This window comes from Pholcus phalangioides, unplaced genomic scaffold (genome assembly GCF_987345545.1).
Source record: "Pholcus phalangioides strain wild (caught in Gottingen) unplaced genomic scaffold, Ppha-v1.0 ptg000015l_1, whole genome shotgun sequence".
NCBI lineage: Eukaryota > Metazoa > Arthropoda > Arachnida > Araneae > Pholcidae > Pholcus > Pholcus phalangioides.
The window spans coordinates 54356256-54380116 of NW_028301608.1; the positions used below are offsets into that span (position 1 = coordinate 54356256).

Genomic DNA, 23861 nt, shown 5'->3' on the forward strand with positions numbered 1-23861 from the left:
TAGAAAAGCCTTCCTTATAGTGCAATAGCATATACATTACAATCTATAAATGGAAAAAAGGAAGAGGTAACAAAACCATATCAAAATAACAAAAATCATACTTGCGATCACAATATGAGGCAACTTCTGGATCATCAGTGGCTAGATAAACTTGGCGTTTGACGATGCTCTGTGATGAGGTCGTCATGTCCAAACCTCTAAAGAATTCTTCGGCGTGCTGCATGTATTCGTGTAGTTTGTGCAGTTTGGCTTCGTTTCCAATTTTGTCTGTACGGCGCACGTGCAATCTGCATTAGCGTTCGTGAATTCCATTAGTAATTAAAACACTTTTCTTCAAGTGCATATATAAATAAGACACATCCAGAAAATATTCAACATGACTGTCATACCGCTAGTGATTGCACATAATATTATATTGCACATCAAGGTATTTTTCGCGTATTATTAACTTCTAATTTGTTTTCATTTAACGTATTTATTTTTATGATGTTTGATTTAAAGAATAGTGACATATTACGTCCTATAGCATATCATTTCAAACATTTATTTTAAAACTTCAAAGTTTAAGCTGAAACTTCTTGTTGAAAACATTTCCTGCTGAACTTCTTTGAAAGTCAAAGCATACACTCACCCGATATATGGGCTATTCAGTTCTCCCTTCGTTCGCTGTAAAATTGATGTAAGGCTTTTGTTTGGCCTCATTAGGTAAGAGAGAAATTGTCCATACCAGAATGCCAAGGGTTCGCTCTGCGTTTCTTTGATCTGTGGACCTAAATCTCTCGGCAACTGACGCATAAGGGAACGGGATCCGTCGTCTATTTGCATATAAAATAGAAAAGGGAAAAAATATATTTGAAAAGCGATACAAAAAGTTTATGGCATGGGGATTCAGAGCTGAAAATATGATAAAGATGTAAGTTGAGACGGTCGACTGACAAACAGGTTAGAATTTCACCGTAGTAAACCTCTTGAAAGAAGACTCTCGCAGCATAAATATTACCAGTAATAATCTCACATGCTAAAGTCTCAACGGAAGAGCTTCGTAGTACGAGTCCCTATAAGGTTATATTTTTGCTGTGTTTTTATATATTTTTAAATTTATGACTACAGGGATGTTTGTTGTGAAAATACTTTGTGCACGCAAGAAACTAATGCCGAGTTCAAGTAGGATTTGAATCGTTATGTATGTTTCAGTAGGATTTAAGATGAAATTTTTATTTCGAGATATAAAGCGTGGAAGAAACTGTTGTACCTTGAGCATAGTAAACCTCGAAACAATTGAAATAGTTTTAACATTATTGCATTCCGGATGATGTTTCTTTTTTGTAGTTCCAGGGATTAGAAATAGGGAGAGGTAGCCCAGGCCAATAAGATATTCACCTAAAGTAAAAAAAAGATGTTTAGAGGTGTCACAAGTCCGATATCTGATCGTCCTCGTCAGAAAATTTCCTGACGCGGAGGTAAAACAGAAACGGTGACAACATGACTATACAGGAAAAGATTGCCGGAGTTCCCCACCGAGGGGTTGGCGCATCAATCTATCGGAAAGTAAAACAAAGAGGTCAAATATCGAAGGCTGCCGTTCGGAATGGGTAACGAATTGTATAGGTCCCTCTGTGCAAAAAATGTGCCACTGTGCCAAAAAAAATGACCGTGGTGTGACAAAACCGATCAAATGATTAGAAATACATAACCTCACAAAGAGATGTTGTTTTAGCTCTATGTCTGTTACTTTGATAGATATTTTGAAAGTACGTGCATTTTAGTTAGTTACTACACCATTGGCTGCACAATGGTTGTAGGTTGAAGTTGGTTTTCTACGGTTTTCCAACTTTGAGGCGTGCATGTGAGCCTGTCTACCATGCGAAATAGCTTTTCGCCAAGAGCAGGCAGTAATTGAACAAGATCGTTACATGGCATGAGAACTCAATCATTTACCATCTTCACTTCAAAATATGGCAGACAGATTGAAACACCAGCAAGAACACAAAACAGGCACCGATCAGTCAACATAAGTACGTTAGCACCACCTATATACGCACATAGACCGATTCATTAGAAATTCTGTAGAGGAATGTATACGAGGAGCACATGTACGGTTGAATTGTCATCTGATAAACAACATATATGTGCTCAATCATAACAAGCATTCTGAACTATATTTTTATAAATGGGGGGGGGGGGGCTGGACATCATATATCTACAAACAAAAGAGATCGTGTACCTTGGAACATTATTAAACTTGAAATTGTCATAGTTGATCTTGGAACATTAAGCTCTTCTATTAATTTTTCACTCTTCTTCCCATCATTTCCTATTTCTTATATGCCTTGTTATATATTTTTAATTTTATTTCTCTCCATTATATTTATTCTGTCCAAAGAGAACTTCAGTTTTAATTTTCTCTTCCATTCACATTTTGTTATTTCTTTTTGACAAATGGAAAAAAGGAAGATATTCTTCACCATGAGTTGAATTAAAAACTTTCAACCAGCGAATCTGAAATTCATTTCTTCAAGTAGATAGACGAGAATAATTTTTCTTAGCAGTGTTAACATTCAGAGGCAGTACGCAGGATCGACTTATGGAGGGGGCGCACAAATTTTCTTTCTGAGAAATTTTGAGTTTTTCCATCAAAAAACGTTTAAATTAACATAAATTGATAGCATATACTTCCTTTCGATTTTTCAATATTTTCACCGACATACTAATTTTTTCTAATTACCCTGAGAACCCACACACGCACGCTTCTGCTGACATCAAGGATGTTTTGTAGTTCTAATGCGATAACCCCAAGGATAATATACGAGCTGGCTAGAAATATAAAACATTAAATCTCTTTCTACAAGAAAATAATAAAAATGTAATACTGCATTTAATTTCATTACACATTCCTACCTGCATTTGTGTTATTTTCGTGTGTATATGCAAAGTACATAGCTAACACACTGCACCGCAAATTACTTGTGAACCGTTGTTATTAGAGGTATACCTCCAAGTAAAAAAAGTTACCGAATAATGGGCAGAACTCAGATACATCATTCATACTGCAAGAAGTGTATTATAGTTATTGAATTGAAGAATAAGAAGAAAAAAAAACTTTTTAGATGGACACCCTGTCCTCAAAAGCCGAATTAGAAAGTTTTTGCCTTGTCTTTCCTGAGGTCACGGGAGAAAAATTCACGTTTCTAAGTGCAATATTCCCTCGATATTATTGAATTACAAAATCAGAAGCAACTTGGGAAACAACAGCATAAATGGGGTCTCCCCGTTAAAAAGTCTCGCCACAGAGAGCAACAGGCCTACAAACAGTACAAATATTCAGTCACTACACATCACTCACTTCACTTCTGAGATATAGATGGCAGCACTGAAAAATCATACACAACGCTAGGTACGCACTCACACTGTTAGGTACACACACTTGATCTTCCGGCACAACTCACTAGGTAGTAAATTGCCTATGGCAATAGACCTGAGTTGTTCTCGGTTTGAAGAAGAAGAAGAAAAAAAAAAGAAGCATAAAAGGGGGGGGGGTTTGTTAGTTTCTGCTGTTTTTCCCCACTTTTTTTTCTCAGATATTTAAATTCAAATATTTTAGCGGATTTTGCGCTTAGAAACGTAGAGTATTTTTGTTGGCCCCAGGAGGGACATGGAAACACCTATCTAATTGGGTTTTTGGGGGACAAGGTGTTCGCATAAAAAGTTAATCTTGTAAATTCAATAACAATATATACTTCTTGTAATACGAATGACGTATCTTAGTTCTACCCGTTATTTGGTAACTTTTCCTACTTGGAAGTATCCCTCTAATAACCATGGTTTACGGTGCCTGGTGTTAGCTATATGTATTATATATATTATTGGTAATTATATTTTCGTCATAATTATATATATTTCGTCACACATACACACACACACACGCGCGCGAGCGCGCGCACACACACACATATATATGTATACATATTTTTCTCCATATCAATACATGATTTTTTTTTAAAACTATTCATTCAATTTTTTTCCAAGGTAGTAGTTGGACTCTGTATAATCATATAGTATATAGGAAGTAAAAATGAATTTGGTTCAGTTTTACCGTAACAACTGACTAAGGGAAAAAGTGTGAAAATAATAGTCCTATATAGCTCTACAACATTCTACCCTACACTAAATGTACGCGATGCAATAACAGAGAGATACACACACATACATAGCAGCATATTCACAAAAGTTGAGAATAATGCTTGACTAAGATCGCAGCTGCGAAACATCTGTGGATGTCACTTTACGAACTGTATCCGAGCGCGCGGCCATAGGAAGAAATTATAGTCAACACCGCTAATTAAGATCACGGATTATGTTATCATTCTGGTAATGTCGTCACTTTTGCAAAGTACGGATTGGACCAATATCATAACAGTTGAAAAATTCCGTTTATAGTTATCAGGACTTCGGTGAATGTTATAAATTTTTTTTTGCTAGTTTTTTCTTCTTGCACATTTTGAAATTAAGGCTGAACCAGATTCCTCTTTTCCCATATCGTTTATCATTATCAAGCTTTTAAACCAGCGGTTTCCGAACACTTTTATCCCTGAACCCCTGGAAATCTTGGCGTCTGCTATAGGCCGCCACCGCTCCATTTATAGCAGCAGAAACTACAGCCGTCTATCAGAGAGAAATTTCTCAATCAAAGGATGGCATTCTGTCCAGTACTAGCAAATGTGATGCGATATTAATGCTATCTAATGGGCTGCAAAATAACGAAAATGACAAACTATCGAGAGATTTCCCACAAGTACAATTTTTGTCGAAAATCATATCAATGTTACTATTGCAGTCTACCAACGTTGCAACGGTGCTTTATTGCGCATTCATTTAGTCAAAACTTTTCCTTTTTTAAGTAATTATATACGTGTATATATATATCAACAGAACTGATGATGAGAAAAACTTATTAAATCTTTTCACAATGTATATTGTATCTGCCTCTAACACTGGTATACGCACACCAATTGTAATATTCTCTGAGATATTCGAATTCGAAATATGGAGAAAATTTTGGAAAAGAGCAGAGTTAAATGCTTAAAAAGTGTTTTACACGCATTTAAAGCTGTTTTTTCTTAAATTTGCTTACTTTTTCGAATATCTCAGAGAATATTGCATTTAGAAACATAAATTTTTTTGGTTGGCATCAGGACAGACATTTCAATAACTTTCTGATTGGAAGTTAGAGCACAGGGAGACCTTATGAAAATGTAGATGTTTTATTTTGTTACACACACTGTATTTTCACTCTCAAAACTGGTACAGTGTAATTTTTGAACACCTGTTGAGCATTTTTTAAATTGGAGTCATAATACCTCTACGATGGACGTTGATGAGATAAAAGCCGTGCTAGCACGTGCAGGACACCCTGTATATATAATAATAATAATGAAATATATATATATCTGCAACTCACAGCTTTATTTATTTTTGTTTTTTATGATTCTTCGATTGGGCCTGCCTTGGGTCCCTAGGTTTCCAAACACCCCAAGTAAGAAGCCAGCGCTGCTTTTACAATGGCTTTTCTATTGTGCAGTAATATGTAATGTAAAAAAAATATTTTTTTCAGTTCAATTGCCAGTTATCCTCGACTGACCACTTTCGCAGATCCTCAGCCAGAAATACCTTCCTTACGAAAGAGTCTATAGAATGTACTGTACATTACAAAAGTATCGCACTTCGTTATACACATTAGACAATTTTATTCTACAACTCCGCCCTTACAAATTTTAAATTGAAAAACATGATTTTCAACTTTAGATCAAACGCGACATGTGATCATCGTAATTACAACCAGGATATATTCGGTTATAATTAGCAATCGGTTATTGTTATCAGAAACCCTAAGTCTAGATGTCATCACTTTTAGCGACATGCACTTTATAAAATAGTTCGAATGATTTACTCACTGTTTTCTGTGGGACATTCAGTGATGTCCATAGCTGCTGGAATTCGCCCGTCCTCCTCGCGGTTGCACGTTTCACTGAGGGGAAGAAAGATTTCACGCCACTGTGTATCATAATGCCAATGCGTAGTGACTAAGACGAAGCGACGATTTTCTGTATAAGCCTTTATGAAGCACCAAAGGATATCATGAGCAGCCGAGGCAAAACCATGTGGATTCGTGAGGTTAAAGAGCAGAACCTGAACACCGGCACAATTCTCTGGATTCTCATAATACAAATAGTGAATAATGAAGTTAGTCATAATAATGGAAACTGCAAAAATTTAATTCAATAGATATATAGGGTGATTATAATTAAATTTCCCGTAACATGAGTAGTTTTTCTCGAAAACTGCTTATCCGAACGGAGCCAAATTTTTAGGATATCTTAATGAGACTATAGGAGAGAGATTTATGACACATAAAAAAAAATATATATATATATATATATATATATATATAGTTCAATTAAAGAAAGGTGCACTTATTCACTTGGCGGCCGAAAATTTATCATTTTTAAATTTTTATTCCATAAATTTCTCTCTCACGGAATCATTAAGATGTCCTAAAAATTTGACTGTACTCGAATAAAAAGATTTTGAGAAAAACACTCCGAGGACACGGGAACTTTAACTATAATCACCCTGTACTTTATTACTTCTGTACCTGATACATATCTTACTGTCATATAATAATATAATATCGAGTCGTCCAGTTTCGAAACTAGAGGACTATACATTCGTTTTTTTTCGATTTTCAAATTATGTCATTCTTTTTCAGTTTTCCTATAGGTTAATCGGTAGGCAAAATCATAACATTCAAAAAGCCGCTAAATTCTATTCATTTTGCGGTGTGAAAGGTGTTGCGGTGTAACGACTGGTTGTTGAAACCAGAAAGGTAAAGAGATCAGTTCTGTGGTCAGATGGCAAAATGTCACTCCTCCCCAAATATTGAGTTGTTTGCACTCTGCAGCATCGTTTATTAAAATTTTGGAAGGTGACAAAATTACGTCAATTTCTTTGGGTTTATGAGGAACCAATAGAGGCAAATTGCAATAAGTCAAAAAGCCACAGTATAATTTTTGTAAAATATTGTTTACAAATTTGCTCTCGTGAAATTTTGAAAAAGTAGCTTATTACATTTTGCCATCTGAACACACAGTTGCAAAACCAGATACATCAAGATGTTCGTAGGTATATATAAATCCTATAGGCTGGTTGGAAAAAACCAGGATAGATAAAAAAGAATTTTGTTCCCTCTCAAAGCAATATTCATACAGAGATAAAATTTCGTTAGGAATTGCGTCTATCTAATATCAATTTATAAAAAAAGAAGATGAAATTTGCCTTAAATAATACAGTTAATCATTTTTTTGTTTCTCTTGAAAAATTTGTAACAAATCATCTATCTGGTTTTGAAACTAGACGACTCAATTGTAGCATAATATAATCATGTAATAACAAATTTTTAAATTTGCTAGATGCTTGCTTAGAATCCTTTAATACGCTTGCGGTTGACGTATAGAGCACATATGTAATCAGTTGTAAATATTAATATTTGAGTAAGATAATGTAATTGTGAGTATAAATATTTACTACCTATAGAAAGTTTTGAATGGTGGAACGAGAGTGTCCTCACAGAGTGTAGCCTCAGCAATTTGCTTAGTTTGTTTTACTGCATGTATTCTATTGTAGTTCAACAATTGCAGCTACAAAACTTTTATTGTAAAACTTAAATAATATTGAAAAACAGTGACATTTTTAAGGATAGAATAAGTATGTTTTCATAATTAGTTCAACCGATTTCCCAAAGCAAAAAAAGAAATGAAAGAAGGTTTCCAATCACAAATCGATTCATTTTTTAACGCACATTAAAAACAAAATAAACTTTTGGTTTTAAAGGGCTTGTATTGTCTTAAGTGGAAGACAGATGGCGCACAAAAATAAATAATTTACAGATCCATATGTGTTTCCCACTCCCCGGAGAGAGAGAGAGAGAGAGAAAGAACAACCGAATCTTTCTATATATTTGTGTGAATGAAGTATTCAAGCGTACCAAAATAATATATCATAATAAATGTGAACAATTTAGAGGTTAACAGCTACCGAAAACGCATTTTGTTATTAACTCATGTCGTACACCCAGTTAATTACTATTCACATCTTTCCTAAAAAACAAAGGAATTCTAGCTTCACCCAATAAATGCGTTTTTTCCTCCTCAAAATTCGAGTTCCTTCTAATTATGAATAAGGCGTAAAAAACGCATTTCGCTGCAGTCGTTTACTTATAATCACATTTTCTTTAGCAATCGAAACATTTAAACGATGGAGCGAAGAATGCAATCAGCGTTGCTCAGCAATGCCCTTCTTGATTTTTTTATTTGTTTGATCTCCATTAAAAACGCTTAACGCATCGTGTTCAATAATAGGAACATTCCATCACTCCGCATAATTAATTCCGACATTCGCAATTGTTTAAAGATTTTCTCGCCTTCGGTTGAAATTCACAATACAAATCAGGATCAATTTTATGTCAGTAAAGTTTTGCTTTGCTATCCTTTCACCGTGTGAATGTAGCTGCAATTGTTGAACTGCGCTATCGTAAATAATAGAATAACAATCGTAATTACAATCGCAAACTTAGATACACTACATATGCGCTGCGGGAAACGGTGGACGAATCTTGAAGCAGCTGTAACGTTACATGAGGTACTTACTATATCGAATTAGGCAATGCATTTTCTGTTCCATTCCATTCCCGAAATAACTCGAAGATGTGTTTAGAGCGATCTCTATATTGATCTGTCGTGAATCACGAAATCGAATTAAAGCTTTCCAATAGTTCCTCAACTTCAAAGGCTCAACATGTAATCAAGGACTTCGGTTATACTACACGTCGGGAGAAAATGTTACAGTTCAGTTCGCTGAAAGGATAACAAATCATACAATAAAAATAGCCATCGTGTCCGTTTATCGGAGCCATTGTAACTGTATGGAATGGCTCCATTCCTTTAATTTCGTCGCAATAGTAAATTTTAGATATAATGGATGGACGTGTGTAAGAAGCATAAGAACTTATTTTAGAGGTATTGCATCTTGAATTTAAGCTCTTCGGACTGAAAGTACCGGTTATAGAAGGATAAGACTTGATGACTGACTCCAAATATAAGATTGAGTTTGGTATTTTCTTTCTTACACAGGTTACTGCATCGTGCCTGCTGTTTGATATTTAACGTGAACATCATTATCGTGAACAAATGCGACAACTTGGCGTTGAACCTGAATCATGTCTTTCGCATCCCCAGCAACTTCGCGAACTGATTCGCCAAAGCCTGAAATTCGGACATTGGCATGGTCAGATTTTAACAAAATTGACCACTTTGCAAACTGGGCAGTTTCATTCTTTGGCGGAACTTATATAACCTACATATCTTTATAACCGTTGACTTTGAAAACATACCTTTAAATTAGAAAACGTTTTCCAATGACGCACAGATATTTAAAACTCAAATTTGGTTTGTGGGATCGTATACAGAAAAAAATGATGAAATTAAATATTTATACATTTACACTTACAGTACAATTACAGTTTTGAATCTAATTTACGTTTCGAAATTTCTGGACCACACCATTGGCGGACCACAATTTCTGGACCACAATCATTGGCGATCAATGCTGAAAACTTCATAGTCAAATATCTCCGTTAATATTTCATTTAAAAACATGTAATTTTCTGTAGATGACTTCTCAGAGCAACTGCCTCTTTTGAGGTAACGGAAATAAGGTGCTTTGCATCAGTCCGGGGTTGTGAGCGGTTCTATCTATCTATCTCAGAGCCGCATTTATATCTCACTGATTGAAAGTTTTAGCAACCCCGGGCTACAAAAAAAGGTACTCTTTCTATTTTTTCATGGAAACGACTCCTTGGAAATTTTGAGACATGTTGAGTAACCTCACGTCATTTTAAAACTACTGTAGTTTAAAGCGTGTTTTTCTAAAGACAATGGCTGCGGAGATATCCACTGTGGAAACAATATCGAACAGCCTGTATATTAATTTTATGTTTTCTAAGTAACAATACAAGAAAATTTAACGACGTGAAAATAACAAATGGGTGATTGCAATTACTATGTATTGAAAGTAGTTCTTTATAAAAAATATGTTATCTCAAAATATACAGGGAATTGTTATCGAAAAGTAATTTTCTGAAAATCTCACCTGCAATTTTATCAGACGTTCCAGAATTTTCTTTCTAAGACCATTCATTTTCTGAAGACGGATGGAAGTATTTGTCAGGGCTTCAAGTTTAATTTGAATAGCTCTGATTAAATATTATAGAACAAGAACAAGTAGAAATGATCAAACAACTTTAATACAGAAGTATACAAAAAAATGTACTTTTAAATATAATTGCAAATGTGACAAATAATACAAGTCAGTTTAAATAAAGACCAAAGAGGCATTTATGTTCTGGCCATTAATTTATTTCTCTGGCCCTAAACTGCTTTGATTTTGAACTCTAGGACGTTTATTTAATTCTGTTTAAAATGGTTCAATTGGAACAAGTAAAGAAAAAAATGTGCAGTGAATGGAAAAGAGGATTTCAAAGCACCCACATACACTCAATTATCAAATGACACATAAATACTCCAACCAAAATGTCTTTTCATTTCATCACAAACTAATTAATGGATATGATAAATATTCAAAAATTGATGAAATATAATCAATCTAATATACTTAGAAGGAGGTTCATAATTATGATTTTACATAAGCAAAAGCAACTTTGAGAAGATAAGAATTATTAAAGTTTTCCCTTTTTGCCCAACAGAACATCGTTTTCTCTCATTGAATATTTCTAAAAAGAATTCATCAAGTAGAGAAAAGAATAGAAAAAAAAAGTTCTCAGACAGAAATCTGCATAGAGATCATTACGGGGATATGCATAAAAATTGAGATAAGACGTAATAAAAAATCAATAGCTGCAGCTATTGATCATTATATCAATAGCTGAAACAAATATCTTCAGAAAAACAGGAACAGTCTGGAAATTTTGAAAAGAACAAACGGGCTCGAGAGAGAGATAGAGAGAGAGATACCCTATACCCACTTCTAGATTCATTGGCTGTTATATCTAGTTAAGTTTGTCAAGACATACTGAAATTTTCGCTGAGTTAGTAAGTATTATATATTGTTGGGAGTAGGTGTGACATATGTATAAGAACCACTTCAAAATTTTCTACTCCTTTTCCGAGCATGGATAATTATTTTTCTCATCCACGTTTGCAAAATATAAAAAACCCGATTCTTTGTTTTACGATTTTATGAATTTCGCTTCTGAGATGAATACAGTGAATATCTGTTATAACGAGTCGGGCTTATTACGAGAATCTCACTATAACCAGTGATTTGCAAGTTATTGTCAAATAGCTAATGTTAAAGATATCAAATATATTCGGTTTCAACGAGTTGAAAATTAGTAAGCAATTGCTGTACGTCAAAAGAAATCTCGGAAATGACAGTTTTTCTGTCTATTGCTTTAAGATTTGAATATGATGACTCTTTCCGAAGCATATGCTCCTCGTGAAAATAACTATGAAGTACTTCTCTGAAGGTTACTTTTAATAGATGCAAAAGTCACATTGTTTTACCTTCTCTTCTTATTTTTAGGTTTTTCCCAATATACGTACATCCCACTATGGGATTATGTCTGTGGCGATTTTCTATTCTACTTTAGTCTTTTCCAGTGACTGAGACCACGGGACCAGAACTTGAAGTCGTTTCAGAATGAACGAGATAGTCGTGCTAAAAACATTCCGATTAGCGGGAAAATATTGAATGTTCCACGAAGCCATGGAAATGAGCAGTGATATAATAAGTGAGATTTTTCATTGATCAGTTGGTAGACTAAATCGCTTTGATAATACGAAAATATGAGCAAAAATGTCTTTGATTCTATGAACGGTATTCGGTTCATTCAATCATATTTGAACGAAATGATCTATAAGACGTTTTAATACAGATAAATTAGAGAATTTTCCGCAATTTTACAACCTGACAGAACAAAAAAAATGGAAATCCACTTATAATGATAAATTCATTACAACCACAATTGTCATCGCGATTGTGAACTGTACTCATTGAGGACTGCATATTCCTTCATTCCCGTAAGTCTACCATTTGTAGAAGACTCCTAATTGACTATGTATTTTCAATCAAATTTTCATATATATTTAACACACTTATATATAGATTTTATTATAGGAAAATATATTTTTATATATTGAAAATACAAATATTTTTTTTCGGTTGAGAGAAATGTAACGCAAAACAGTTTCTTTTGGTAATTCGAATGATTTGAAATTTCTTTAATGAAATTCATGTTAATTAAATTTCCAAACCTGATTTCAGAAACAAAAAAAAATTTTTTTTTAACCTTTTTATGTTATGATGAGTTGAATAAAATAAATTTTATTTTGATTAGAACGAACCAATTTTTATCGTCAACAGACCATCCAATTGAATTAAATTTGATTCGAAGGTTTTTCTCTCATTTTAATTTCATTTTCATGGAGAAATAAATTTTAGAAAAAATTAGAGAAATAAGTAGTTAGAATTGGCATCGCATATAAAAAAACAAAATAATTTCATTCAGTCTCTAACTCGAGGTTCCCAGAGTTGCTTTATTTTCTTCGATACATTTTTTCACTTTTGATACACATTTTGTATCGAGTTTTTTCTGGAAGAAAATTGATTTAATAAAAGAAGAATTAAAGTAGTAGAAAATTTAAATCATTTATATCTCGGGGGGCCAACTTCTCTCTGTTCGAGGGCCAATATAATGGTTAGATGTACTGTTGCGGGCTGCAGAAGCAGCATGCATGGGGAAAAGAATTTGTCTAATTTACCAAATGTATTATTTAATGAAATACTGATTGCAGATAGAAGAATGAATCTGACTGACTGACCAAGCCTTTACAAGTCCCATAAGCTTCCCTGTTCAATGCTGCTTCGTACGAGCTGGACAATATTAATAAATATTTTTTATAAGAAAACGTTTTCTATTTTCTTTTCTTTCAGCAAATCATGACTGTTAATGTTTTAATCAGGGTGGAGACTGGAATGTGACACAGGGTGGTGGACTTAAAGTATATCAAACAAAAAAAAAATGATTTGACATTTAGAAATTTTTTATTCTGAATTTCGTGTAAAATAATGCTTTTTTCTCTAGTTTGTTTTTTTTTCTTAAAATAAATACTTGACTGAATACTTTTACCAATAAGCGGCAGCACATTAACTCTGAATTTTTGTGAAAAAACTTGAAAGAAAAATTTTTGAGTGAAATTCCGCTCATCGAGATTACCATCACTGAACCCTGGTTTATACAGGGTGTTTAAAAAAGAATCATCCGATTTAAAATGCGAATATTACGAAAAATACTGAACACATATACCCTTAAGATTAATTTTATATTACATGGCTGATCATAAAGTTTTTTTTACAAACATAATTAAAGGGCACTCAATATATTCACCTTGGGATGCTGAGGCATATGTCTATAGGGTAGTCAAATTCGTTCCAAACTTTTGTGAGCATGTTTGTATCCACTGCGAGTGGATTTCTGTGCACTACGTGCGAAACTCTGTCAGATGAGCTCCCCATTTTCTTCTAACATGCGTGGACGACCAGGGGATATCCTTTTACATGGGCAACCCATGTCTCGAAATTGTTTATACCATCGCCTAATGCTCTGAGCGGTAGGAAGTTGAACACCAGGGTATTGTCCACGAAAAGCGCGATGAACAGTTGTTACGGACTCGCATTTCGCGAAGCTTAGAACACACGCGGCTGAAGTTGGTTTTCTGTGGTTCCCAACTTCAAGGCGCAAATGCGAGCCGATCTCCCCGTTAAAAAGTCTCGCCACAGAGAGCAACAGTCCTACAACGATAAATCATTCAATCATAACACTTCACTCATAGTTAGAAAAACTGGTGGCAGATGGCAGCACTACACATAACAAGCATTACAAAGAAACAAAAAACTTCACGTCAGGTTTCACTACACGTACACGCACATTCCCGCATGTACCGATTCGTTGGGGGTTCCGCGGGGGGGGGAGGGGGTGTGGGTGGGGTACATGTGTGGTGTAGCAGTAGTAGGTAGGGCCTCCAAAAAATGGCTCGGGGATCCATGATGTTCTTAAGTCAGCCACCTCGTTGGGCAATTTGCCTGTTGTGGCGTTGTATTTGTAAACTTTTCTGTTGTGCAGTCGCCATCTTGACAAACACTAAAGTAGCGGGAGAAGGAAGAACGTTAGCGTTATACTTCGGCTACTGCATGAAACTCGAGATTTCCCTATTTCTATGTATATATTATTCGACCAAAACAGATCAAAAGCTGAACAGTTATGATTTTTTTTTAAATCTGATGATTCTTTTTGAAACACCTTGTATGTTCAGCAGTAAACAAATTTAGTTGCAAATCTGATTTAATGAAAAAAAATTGAGCGAATACTTTTGAAGCAACTTTTTTGTATTGGTTTTTCTATAAATCTTAAATAAATTTTGAAATTGGAAAAATTACATATGACATATTACTATAACTTATTCGGTTAAAAATCAGTGTGAGAATAATAAGTCGAGTAAAAGTCGCAATTTAAAATTTGATGGAAATTATCGGCCGAAAAGAAACTTTTATGAAGTATTTTAGGATGTCAACGATTTTGTTAATTATTGCCTTTAAATATCTATGGAATAATGGTATATATATGATAATGTGGTAACATGAAATAAGTCAGGGGTGCGCAAACTTTTCAGTCCGCGAGCCAGAAACTTGCATGTATAGTATGACCATATGACTCGTATTTACTGGACATTTCCGTAATTTTGGTCTCGTCCCGCCTTTTTTTTATAAAAAATTTCCCGTTTTCTCTTATTATTTTCAATTAGGCTTACTTGAGCTTTTGAAATCAACAGTTAAGTTCTTTTCATGACTTAAGTCATAATCATTATAATATAATGTATATTATGATTAATTATATTCATTTAAATATATAGAAACATTTATCTCGCATATTTTATGTTTTGTTTGGTGAATCATAAATTTTCACCCATCGCGTCTTTTGTGGAAGCTCCCTACTTCTCACCATTAGTGATTTTTCAGCAATCTGAGAGATAGTTGACAACTTTATTTCCTTTTGACTATTACTTTGTCTGTAATGGGGAACTTCTTTTGCCTTTTTTTTATTTGGCCATAATCAGCAACTTCACTTGCGTTTGGCAATTTTTTTGGTGATAATTTGTGATATTCCGTATAGATGCAGGTTTTATATTTCTCGTATTTTTATGAAGAAAATATGATCAGTCTAGGTATTTATGTGTTAAGTGCATGCATATTGACCTTTTTCTACCGGAACACCTTCGGCTGACCACTTGACGCAGTTTGTCCATCACAAAAATAAGTGATCACTCTGAAATATATATTAATTTATCAAGAGAGAGAAGACAGAGAGAGAGAGAAATCTCCATTATATATTTTGTGTATGATTATCAACTTTTGTTATGATATTCTGTTGTTATAGTGTGGATTATAGTTTGTAACGTTGAATTATGTCCGCTAATTAAATTACTTCAAGACACTCATACCTATGATAATCTACACCGTGTTCGATGATGTATCTCATAAATACATTTCTAGCGGAAGTGCTGTTGGCCGAATTGATATTCTTCAATTGACGCCTTAGAAAGTGCCACCAATCCCTTGATGCCGAAGCGATTTCTCCGATTTTATTTCCTCGATGCGTCTCTGTAATATAATAAATGATTTGATGTGGTGTTCTTTGATAAATGCAATGAATTGCTGTCTCTGAAATGTCATCATTAAACATACAGGGTGCCCCAAACTCTTTACACAACAGATATCTCTGCAACCGTTGAGTTTAGAAATATACTTTAAATAACAAGAAGTTTTCAAATGACTTGCGATTGTTTAAAATCTCAAAGTTTTCTTTGACTGTTCGTATACCATAATCCGGGGCTACTTTGTGACAATTTTGGATGATTTTGTACAATTTATAGGTGAAAATATGAGTAGTTTTTGGGTCTTATCAAATATGAATAATTCAGTCATATACACAGAATAATGAAAAAAAACAACTTTTAACCGTCCCCGTGCGTTTAATCTTCCAGTTATTGTAATGTAGACCCTGCTGTGAAAACTCATCTGCATCACTATGTTTTGGCACCATATCACTGTGTTGGCAAGTTAGTTTTCTCAAAAGTTGCCATTTTCAGGGACTGTACACAAGTAGAATGTGAAACCTGAAGAATTTTAGTTTTTTATTTACAATAAATAACAATTTCTTTTTTTGACAATTACAGAATCTCTACAACTATGAATTGAATCAACGTTTCACAATTTGTAAACCACCTTCCTCAACCGATAAAAAATGAAATTTCCCATACGGAAAAAAAATTAACCAATTAACTTTTTATACAATCCCAGTGTGTGTGTGTGTGTGTGTGTGTGTGTGTGTGTGTGTGTGTGTGTGTGTGTGCTAAAACGTTGTATTATTGAAATATGAATTAAATTCTCAAAAGTCATTTGCAAGAAAATTCACATTTAAAGTGAAATATTTATCGAGATATTTAATAAGTAAAAATCCAAAACTGTTTTGGAAATTTATCACTAAGTTGGGGCAAGTTTTCATTACCTCCAAAGGTTCCATTTTTAGGGACTGCGGACAAATAGAATGAACTCAAACATTTTGTTTTTTATTCACAATGAATAACAGTTGCATTTTTCGCCATTACATTGGCAAGAACAAAAATATTATAACTCTGAATTTAATTAACGTTTCGCAATTTGTGCACCATAATTTCAATTATTGGCGATAAAAGGTGATAAGTTCAAAGTCAAATATCCCCTTGGTATTACATCGCCAAATATGAAATCTTTCGTGAATGACTTCTCAGAGCCGCGTTATTTTTCTGTATTATTATTTTTATGTTTTTTGCGTATACTACCCATTGAGAAATTCAAAAGAAATTGAGTAACACATTTGAAGACTTTTTGTAATTGAAAGTATGCACTTCTGAAGTCAACGGTTGCATAGATGTCCACTACGAAAGCATTTTAGGACAGCTTTTATACTGAAATAATTATCCATAACAGACATTTTACCAATATTAAATTTGGTGTTAACATTGAATGAAAACTTTCATGAACGACAAAATAGGATTTGAAAAGGCTATGACTATTTGTTTCCCAGGAGAACCATTATTAATGAGCACATTTTATAGAAAAAAATAATCCATTACACTATTTTCCTTCCTTTCTAATAATGATTATTTTTTCTTATTTCTCTTAGATGATGACATGGTGAAAGCGTTGCGTACACCATCGTTTCATACAACGTTAAAAATGGTTGGTTTTATAGACGCCTAAATATATCCTAAGAGAAATTTCTCACAGCCGTTGAGTGAATGATGATACTTTTAGATTCGGGTGTTACAAGTGAACACAATGTATCGATCAGAGTGACGTATCTAAGACTAGTCACCAGAAATGCTTATCGCTTCAATAGCTCATTGTACAACATACTGTTTCGGTTCTTTTGACATGTCATTAATCAAAAATGAACTGTTGTTATATCTATATTTGCGATATAATATAGGGAATTGAATATTCTCATCCTTGTGAATCACCATCTAATATGGAGTCATCCCCGTCCAAGGTATAGAAGATCAATTTATTTACAGTTTATCTTTATCCAGTAAAATCTCCCATAACGGTCACCTCCGCACATAGTAACCTCTGAACAAGGGCCACATTTTCTTGGAACAGTACAAATCCTATTGAATTAACATTAAGATAACCCCCGAACAAAGATTTGTGAATAACGGCCACTTTTGGAAATTAAAATGAATGAAAAATTATTCATTGCAACATATAGCAATATAACCCTAAAGATTTTATTTGAAGGACTTTTTCCTCTTTTGATCCTTCGACCATAAAAATAACTACGGGTACTTTCCAACATCAGTGGTTTCCAAAACGTGGTCCGCGGGCACCGGAGGTCCCTCAAGTAGATGCCAACGGGTGCACTAGACACGTTCCAAAAATAACAAATTGGAATTTAGCGTTGGAATATGTTAAGTGGCTACGTTATAGACCACAGATCTCGTTTCCCATGCTGTTTCGATTAGTGCTTACCCGTTGCTCCTTGCTCGAATATATATATAAATATATTATTTATGCGTGTCGCAGGATACGAGGATTACGGAGCAGCTGTATGCATTTTTCTTCGTGAATTTTTTTAATGAAATTTGCAATAGGAAAATCACAAATAAAGTTATTCATAAAAAAATTCACATATTTTCAATACGAAATAAATTGCATGTGCTACAAAACAGCTTCTTATAACTTATTAATTATAGCATGAATCGTTATAATTCTACGAAGAATCAAAAAATTTAACATAGTTCCGGAAATATTGAACTTCCTGACAACGGTAACCTCCCAATATCGACCACATTTGCTCCGCCCCATTAAAGGCCGTTGTTGGGAGGTTTCACTGTACCATTCATAGAGTCTAAAACATACTAAAAGAAAAATACTGAGGAGGTAATTTTAATTACCTGGAAATGACCGGCACTTATGAGAGTCGACGCTTGGTTCTATTCTGGGAATTCAAAATATATGTACACTAATGTCAAACAAGATATTTAACAAATAGTTCGTTGAAAAAATGCATCGCAATCATAAAGCACACATATAACAGATAAAGTAAATGAGAAAAATCTGCTTTACAAATGTGTTATCCCTATTGAACAAAAAACAAAACCGTAATTTTTTTTTTCAGAATCAATCTTTGAATTTAAATAAGTTTTTGGTTTTCTTTCGCATATTTTCATCCAAAAAATGAAGAGACAATGTTTCTGTTATTAAAAATAATGAGTCTGAATGAACATATGATTCCATTTAAATTAATATACCTTTTTTTATCAGTTATTGAAATGCAAAAAATGAATACTTCTTTCACAGAAATATATCAAATCGTGTAAGAACTTTCGAGAAAACTAACGAAAAGGTCACGTACTCACTTGGTAATACTCTTGAATTTACGTTCAACCATCATGATTCGATCACTGTTATTCATGAATAAAACCGATATCAACGAGCCGATAGTCATTCCAAAGACTATCCAATAAGTCTGCAAAAAGAATTGCGAAATACAACGAAATCTTAAAGATAATTATAAATGAAATAATCAGTCATTTTTGTCTTTAAAAAAAATCTAAGAAATGATTTTGTTTGCAATAATCGATAAGTCAACGCCATGAAAGTATCTTATTTAAAAAAAAATAAGAGAAAAAAAACACACTGTATATTGATCACTGGTTTCGTTCTCAAAAATATTAGAGAGATTTTAGGATGAATTTGGGAAGCTGATTCCAAATATGACATTGGTTTCGTCAGATTGGCTCTAGGTTTTGAGATGAAGTGAATTTCGATGGTAATTACACGAGCAGCGTACAAACCGCATAGAGGCTGAGCGTTATAAATGAATACAGTTTCATATTTCACATTTCATACGATGCACCACCCAGGTTCCATCGACAATAATTTGCCAATCTTAGCCGTTGCCCCGGTATAAATAAATACAGCAACGATCTTTCAGTGATTTTAAAATTATTTTGGAATGGTGATTCCAAATCTGACATCGGTCTTGCCGGATCGGCTCTAGTTTATGTAATTTTAATGTTTCTTATACATTACCATGGAAATTTAATATTACTTTTATCTCAAAAACTAAAGCCAATGTCCGATTCAGAATCAGCCCCCCCCCCCCTCAAAATGATTTTGAAATCACTGAAATACCCTTGGTGTATTTATTTATACTGGGTCAACGACTAAGATTGACAATTGTCAATAGAACCTGGGTAGTGCATGGTATGAAATGTGAAAATGTGCAAAAAAATTTATAACGTGCAGGTTCTATGCGATTTGAACGCTGCTCATGTAATTACCATTGAAATTTAATTTTCACTTCATCTCAAAACCTAGAGCCAATCTGACGAAACCTATGCTCTCTCTCAAGGTTACAATATATCCTAATATTTCCTTACCTCATCAGCCCCAATATATCCTCTAAAACCATTAAAAATTCCTTAAGAACATGATTTTTTTGTTCTTGAGCAGAGTAATCAATGATAGAAATATCCGAAATCATTCTGTCTCATGAAATAACCCCTCTTTAAAAAGCGGATTATATTTGAATCAATGTATATCAACAGATATGCACAGATTTTATGGTTACCAGTATAAAATTGCTCACCTTGGAAGCGACACTAATCATTTCAACCTCAAACGCCGTACTCTGAAGACTCATCTCAATACGCTAGTTCATCTAGAAATTACAGGACATGCTTCGTTGTATAATAAAAAGAAAAACAACTCTATATAGTTAGACAAACAAACATTGTATCAACGTATCATCACCCACGAGAATTTGATAACATTGAATGGCCAGGAAGTAAGTACATTGTAGCAAGTTTACACGCTCCGTCGAATATGGACGATGACGTACAATGAAGCGGGCGGGGTATTGTGACCCGAAAATATTTGTTTACCCACATAAGTATACGTTATATGGGCCCCCATTATACGGGTATGACGCGTAATTCATTTCAGCTGGGCCATGTATGTATGGATTTACTATTCAATACCGAGATTGAAATCCATTGCTAGCATTATTCTACTCGTTCAAGCTGCGGATCGCATACAGTCTGTCCCAAATTGTTTTCGCACTGCCACCGGTGACTTCAGAAACGGTTTACAGAAGTTTCTTCTCCGGTATTTCGCCCCGGCACGTTTTCTTCCTGGTGCATTTCGTCTGTCTGATCGTGTCAGTTGTGAAGTGAGTGACCGTATGAGTAATCAAGTTAGCGGGAAATTTCGCCGCTTGTATAAATATAATGAGTAGGCTTGTGAATAATACGTATAGTTTTTTTTTCAATGCAGCAGAAACACGATATAATAGTATTTTATCTGTTATACACTATATAACAATTTCATACGGTCACTCGCTTGGCCACTCATTCATACTCTCACTGTCTTGGTCACTCGTTCTGTCACTTATCTGGTCACTCATGCGGTCAATCACCCACTAACTTAGCTGATCACTCATACGGTGAATCACCCACTTACTTAGGTGGTCATACGGTCACTCACACTCATATGGTCACTCCATTGGTCACTCATACGGCCATTCACTTGATTAGTCATACGGTTACTTACCTAGTCACTTATATTGTCGCACACTCACGTGGTCACTCATATGGTCATTCACACAATCACTCGCATTCCCTTACTTATGGTCGCTCTCTCCGGGGCAATGAGCAAAAAACCACGTAAGCGACAGAGCCTGGCCGTGTCAAAGCCTCCTAGATGGACCTAGATAATAGTATCTAGAAAGCTTTGGCCGTGCTCGGTTCGTTGTGTTCTGTTCCAACTAAAAAAGTGTTGTCGCGGGGGAAACACAAATGAAAAAAAGTGGTTTCGTTGTGTAGCAACTTAACCGGAGAGGCTACATAATGAATTTGTAATTAACCACTGATTCAGTTACTAGCAGAGCAATAAGTCTTGCACAAACTTAAAAAAATTAAATATCTCCGAAGAAATTCCGTTTGAAACAATATGGATATTTTTTTTTAAAGTGACTTCTCAGAGTAGGATTCCTTTTTCAAATCAGCGAATAATTTGAAGTTTTAGCACGCAAACGGTCTAAACTAAAAAAGCCATTTTTTTTTCTATTTCTTTTACCTATACCATAGTTTCCGAACCTTTTTTTGTCCCATCACTCCCCTCAACGCAATCTAACCCATAGAGTCCTATGTTATACCCGTAGCTTCTACCGCCTCCCTAGAACTTTCCATCGCCCCTAAGGCGTCGTTAACGCCCACGTTGGGAATCGCTGATCTATGCGATCCTTCGGGAAAATTATGATACTTCAATTTATCACACATCATTTGAAAATGATTTGTTATTGAAAGTATGTTTCTAAATGGGGTAACCATTCAGTAAACAATTTAAGACAGCCTGTAAAGAAAAAAATTCAAGTATGGTTTACTAGTATTTTTAAACTAAAAATGTATAGAATGGATAATATCTACATCTTTCACGTTCTCAAAATTAAATATATTTCAGACCAAGTTTTCATTTAACTCTTTTATATCGGGACCCATTTGACACATCGGGACCAAGTAATGTGCATGTACCCCGAGTTTCCCGCATCCTACAGCAGGTCCCCTAAGCTGAAATGGATGGCGATACAATTATATTTAGGTGTCATTGATATATCTTCCATATATATTTTTAAAAAATTTAAAACATTTCCATCTTTCTTGAAATTTTTCGATTCGTTGAAAAAATTTGTATTAGTCATAGAAATAATAAGTTAATTTTTTAAACATATATTGTGATGGTTACTTTTTATTCTATAAAACACTATAAAATGGGATGCAATAATTAATTTAGATTTTTTTTAAATCTGAAAATATTTTTGAATAAACACAATGTGTGTTTCTATGAGAAAAATTTTCGAAAATATTAATGAGAATATGAAACCACTTGTAATATTTTTTTTTTTGGGGGGGGGGGATTAAACGAAAAAGATGAAATAGAGGGATAATGAAACTTTATGAAATGTGGGAAATTCCAGACGCGTAACTGCTGCTGCCATCTACCGATATAATTATAATGGAAATTCCATGAACAGTGAAAACTTTCAAACGATGAAAAATCAATTCTGTTTTAAGTTTGTTTCTTGACATCCAGCTCTCCTTGATAGCTGGCAGCACAAGCCTTGCGTTATCATATTGTATCAAAAAAAAAGCAGAAATTATCAAAATTTTCAAGTGAACAACTGTTGACTATTATTAACAGTTTTTTGGTTTTCCGGGGAAAACATACATTACAATATAAACAACTGGACCACAATTTTTATACATACAATTTATTTAGCCTGCAAGGGAACACTTACCGAGGGACTCAGAGGCGGCAATATTCACGGCACTCCCCCTGAAAAAATGCTGTCGCTCAGTTAGCAATACAATTTCGTAACGTATTTGAAGGTATATAATATAAATGTGTGAATTCATATAACGGTTTGTTCAGTCTAGATCTTTCATCGGATATACGCCCCCCCCCTATATATATATTCACTTTTGGCGCGGGGGGTGGGGTCAATGCCCCCCCGTATCTCCACCCATGCATCATCACCGTGCCCGCCCTGTTCATTTTTGTCGTACCACAGTCATTTTCTGCACACGAGGGCTAATTAGACCTGGACCTGCAATTAATTGCCGATTCCGAAGGGCAGGCTTGTTTATATGCTAATCGAGAGGTTGGTGCGCGAACCCTCGATGGGGGACTCCCTGCGGTAGCTATTTCTTCTGTGGCCATGCCGCCATTTTTGTTGCACTCCTGTGTCAGGAATGTTTTCGTGACACCTCTAAACATTTTTGTATATTTAGGCTAGTATCTTATACATCTATTTCATAAATGTACATTTTTACATTTCTTTCTCTCCTCCTTCTCTCTACCCCTCTCTCTCTCTCTCTATATATATATATATAATTAATAATTAATCAAATATATAATTAATTTTTGTCGAAACTTACCAATACCATCACCATAAGCAGCTGTAATATGCAGTGTAGTGAAAAAATATTGTTAAACTGAAATATACTCGATTGATTTTTTAAAGGAAAATATGAATCAAAGTGCTTAAAGAAGCATATTACTGTTTTAAAGATGAAAACTTGAGAAATAAACAAAAGCCGATCCATAATCCAGTTAATTCCCTAATCGGC

The 23861-nt window shown here is 34.4% G+C and overlaps 1 protein-coding gene across 1 annotated transcript in view; it reads right to left on the reverse strand.

The window, feature by feature from the left end:
- Positions 1 to 20402, reverse strand: part of LOC149076244 (alpha-(1,6)-fucosyltransferase-like) — a 29143-nt gene extending 8741 nt beyond the window's left edge. Inside the window, exons 1-8 of the mRNA XM_089245510.1 lie at positions 20324 to 20402; positions 19089 to 19198; positions 18624 to 18667; positions 15630 to 15789; positions 10204 to 10306; positions 5952 to 6213; positions 632 to 815; positions 102 to 287 (exon numbers count right to left, since the gene is read on the reverse strand). Coding sequence (XP_089101636.1) covers positions 102 to 287; positions 632 to 815; positions 5952 to 6213; positions 10204 to 10306; positions 15630 to 15789; positions 18624 to 18667; positions 19089 to 19198; positions 20324 to 20377 — 1103 coding nt within the window. The 5' untranslated portion in view covers positions 20378 to 20402. The remainder of the gene's footprint in view (positions 1 to 101; positions 288 to 631; positions 816 to 5951; positions 6214 to 10203; positions 10307 to 15629; positions 15790 to 18623; positions 18668 to 19088; positions 19199 to 20323) is intronic.
- Between the last annotated feature and the right edge of the window lie 3459 nt (positions 20403 to 23861).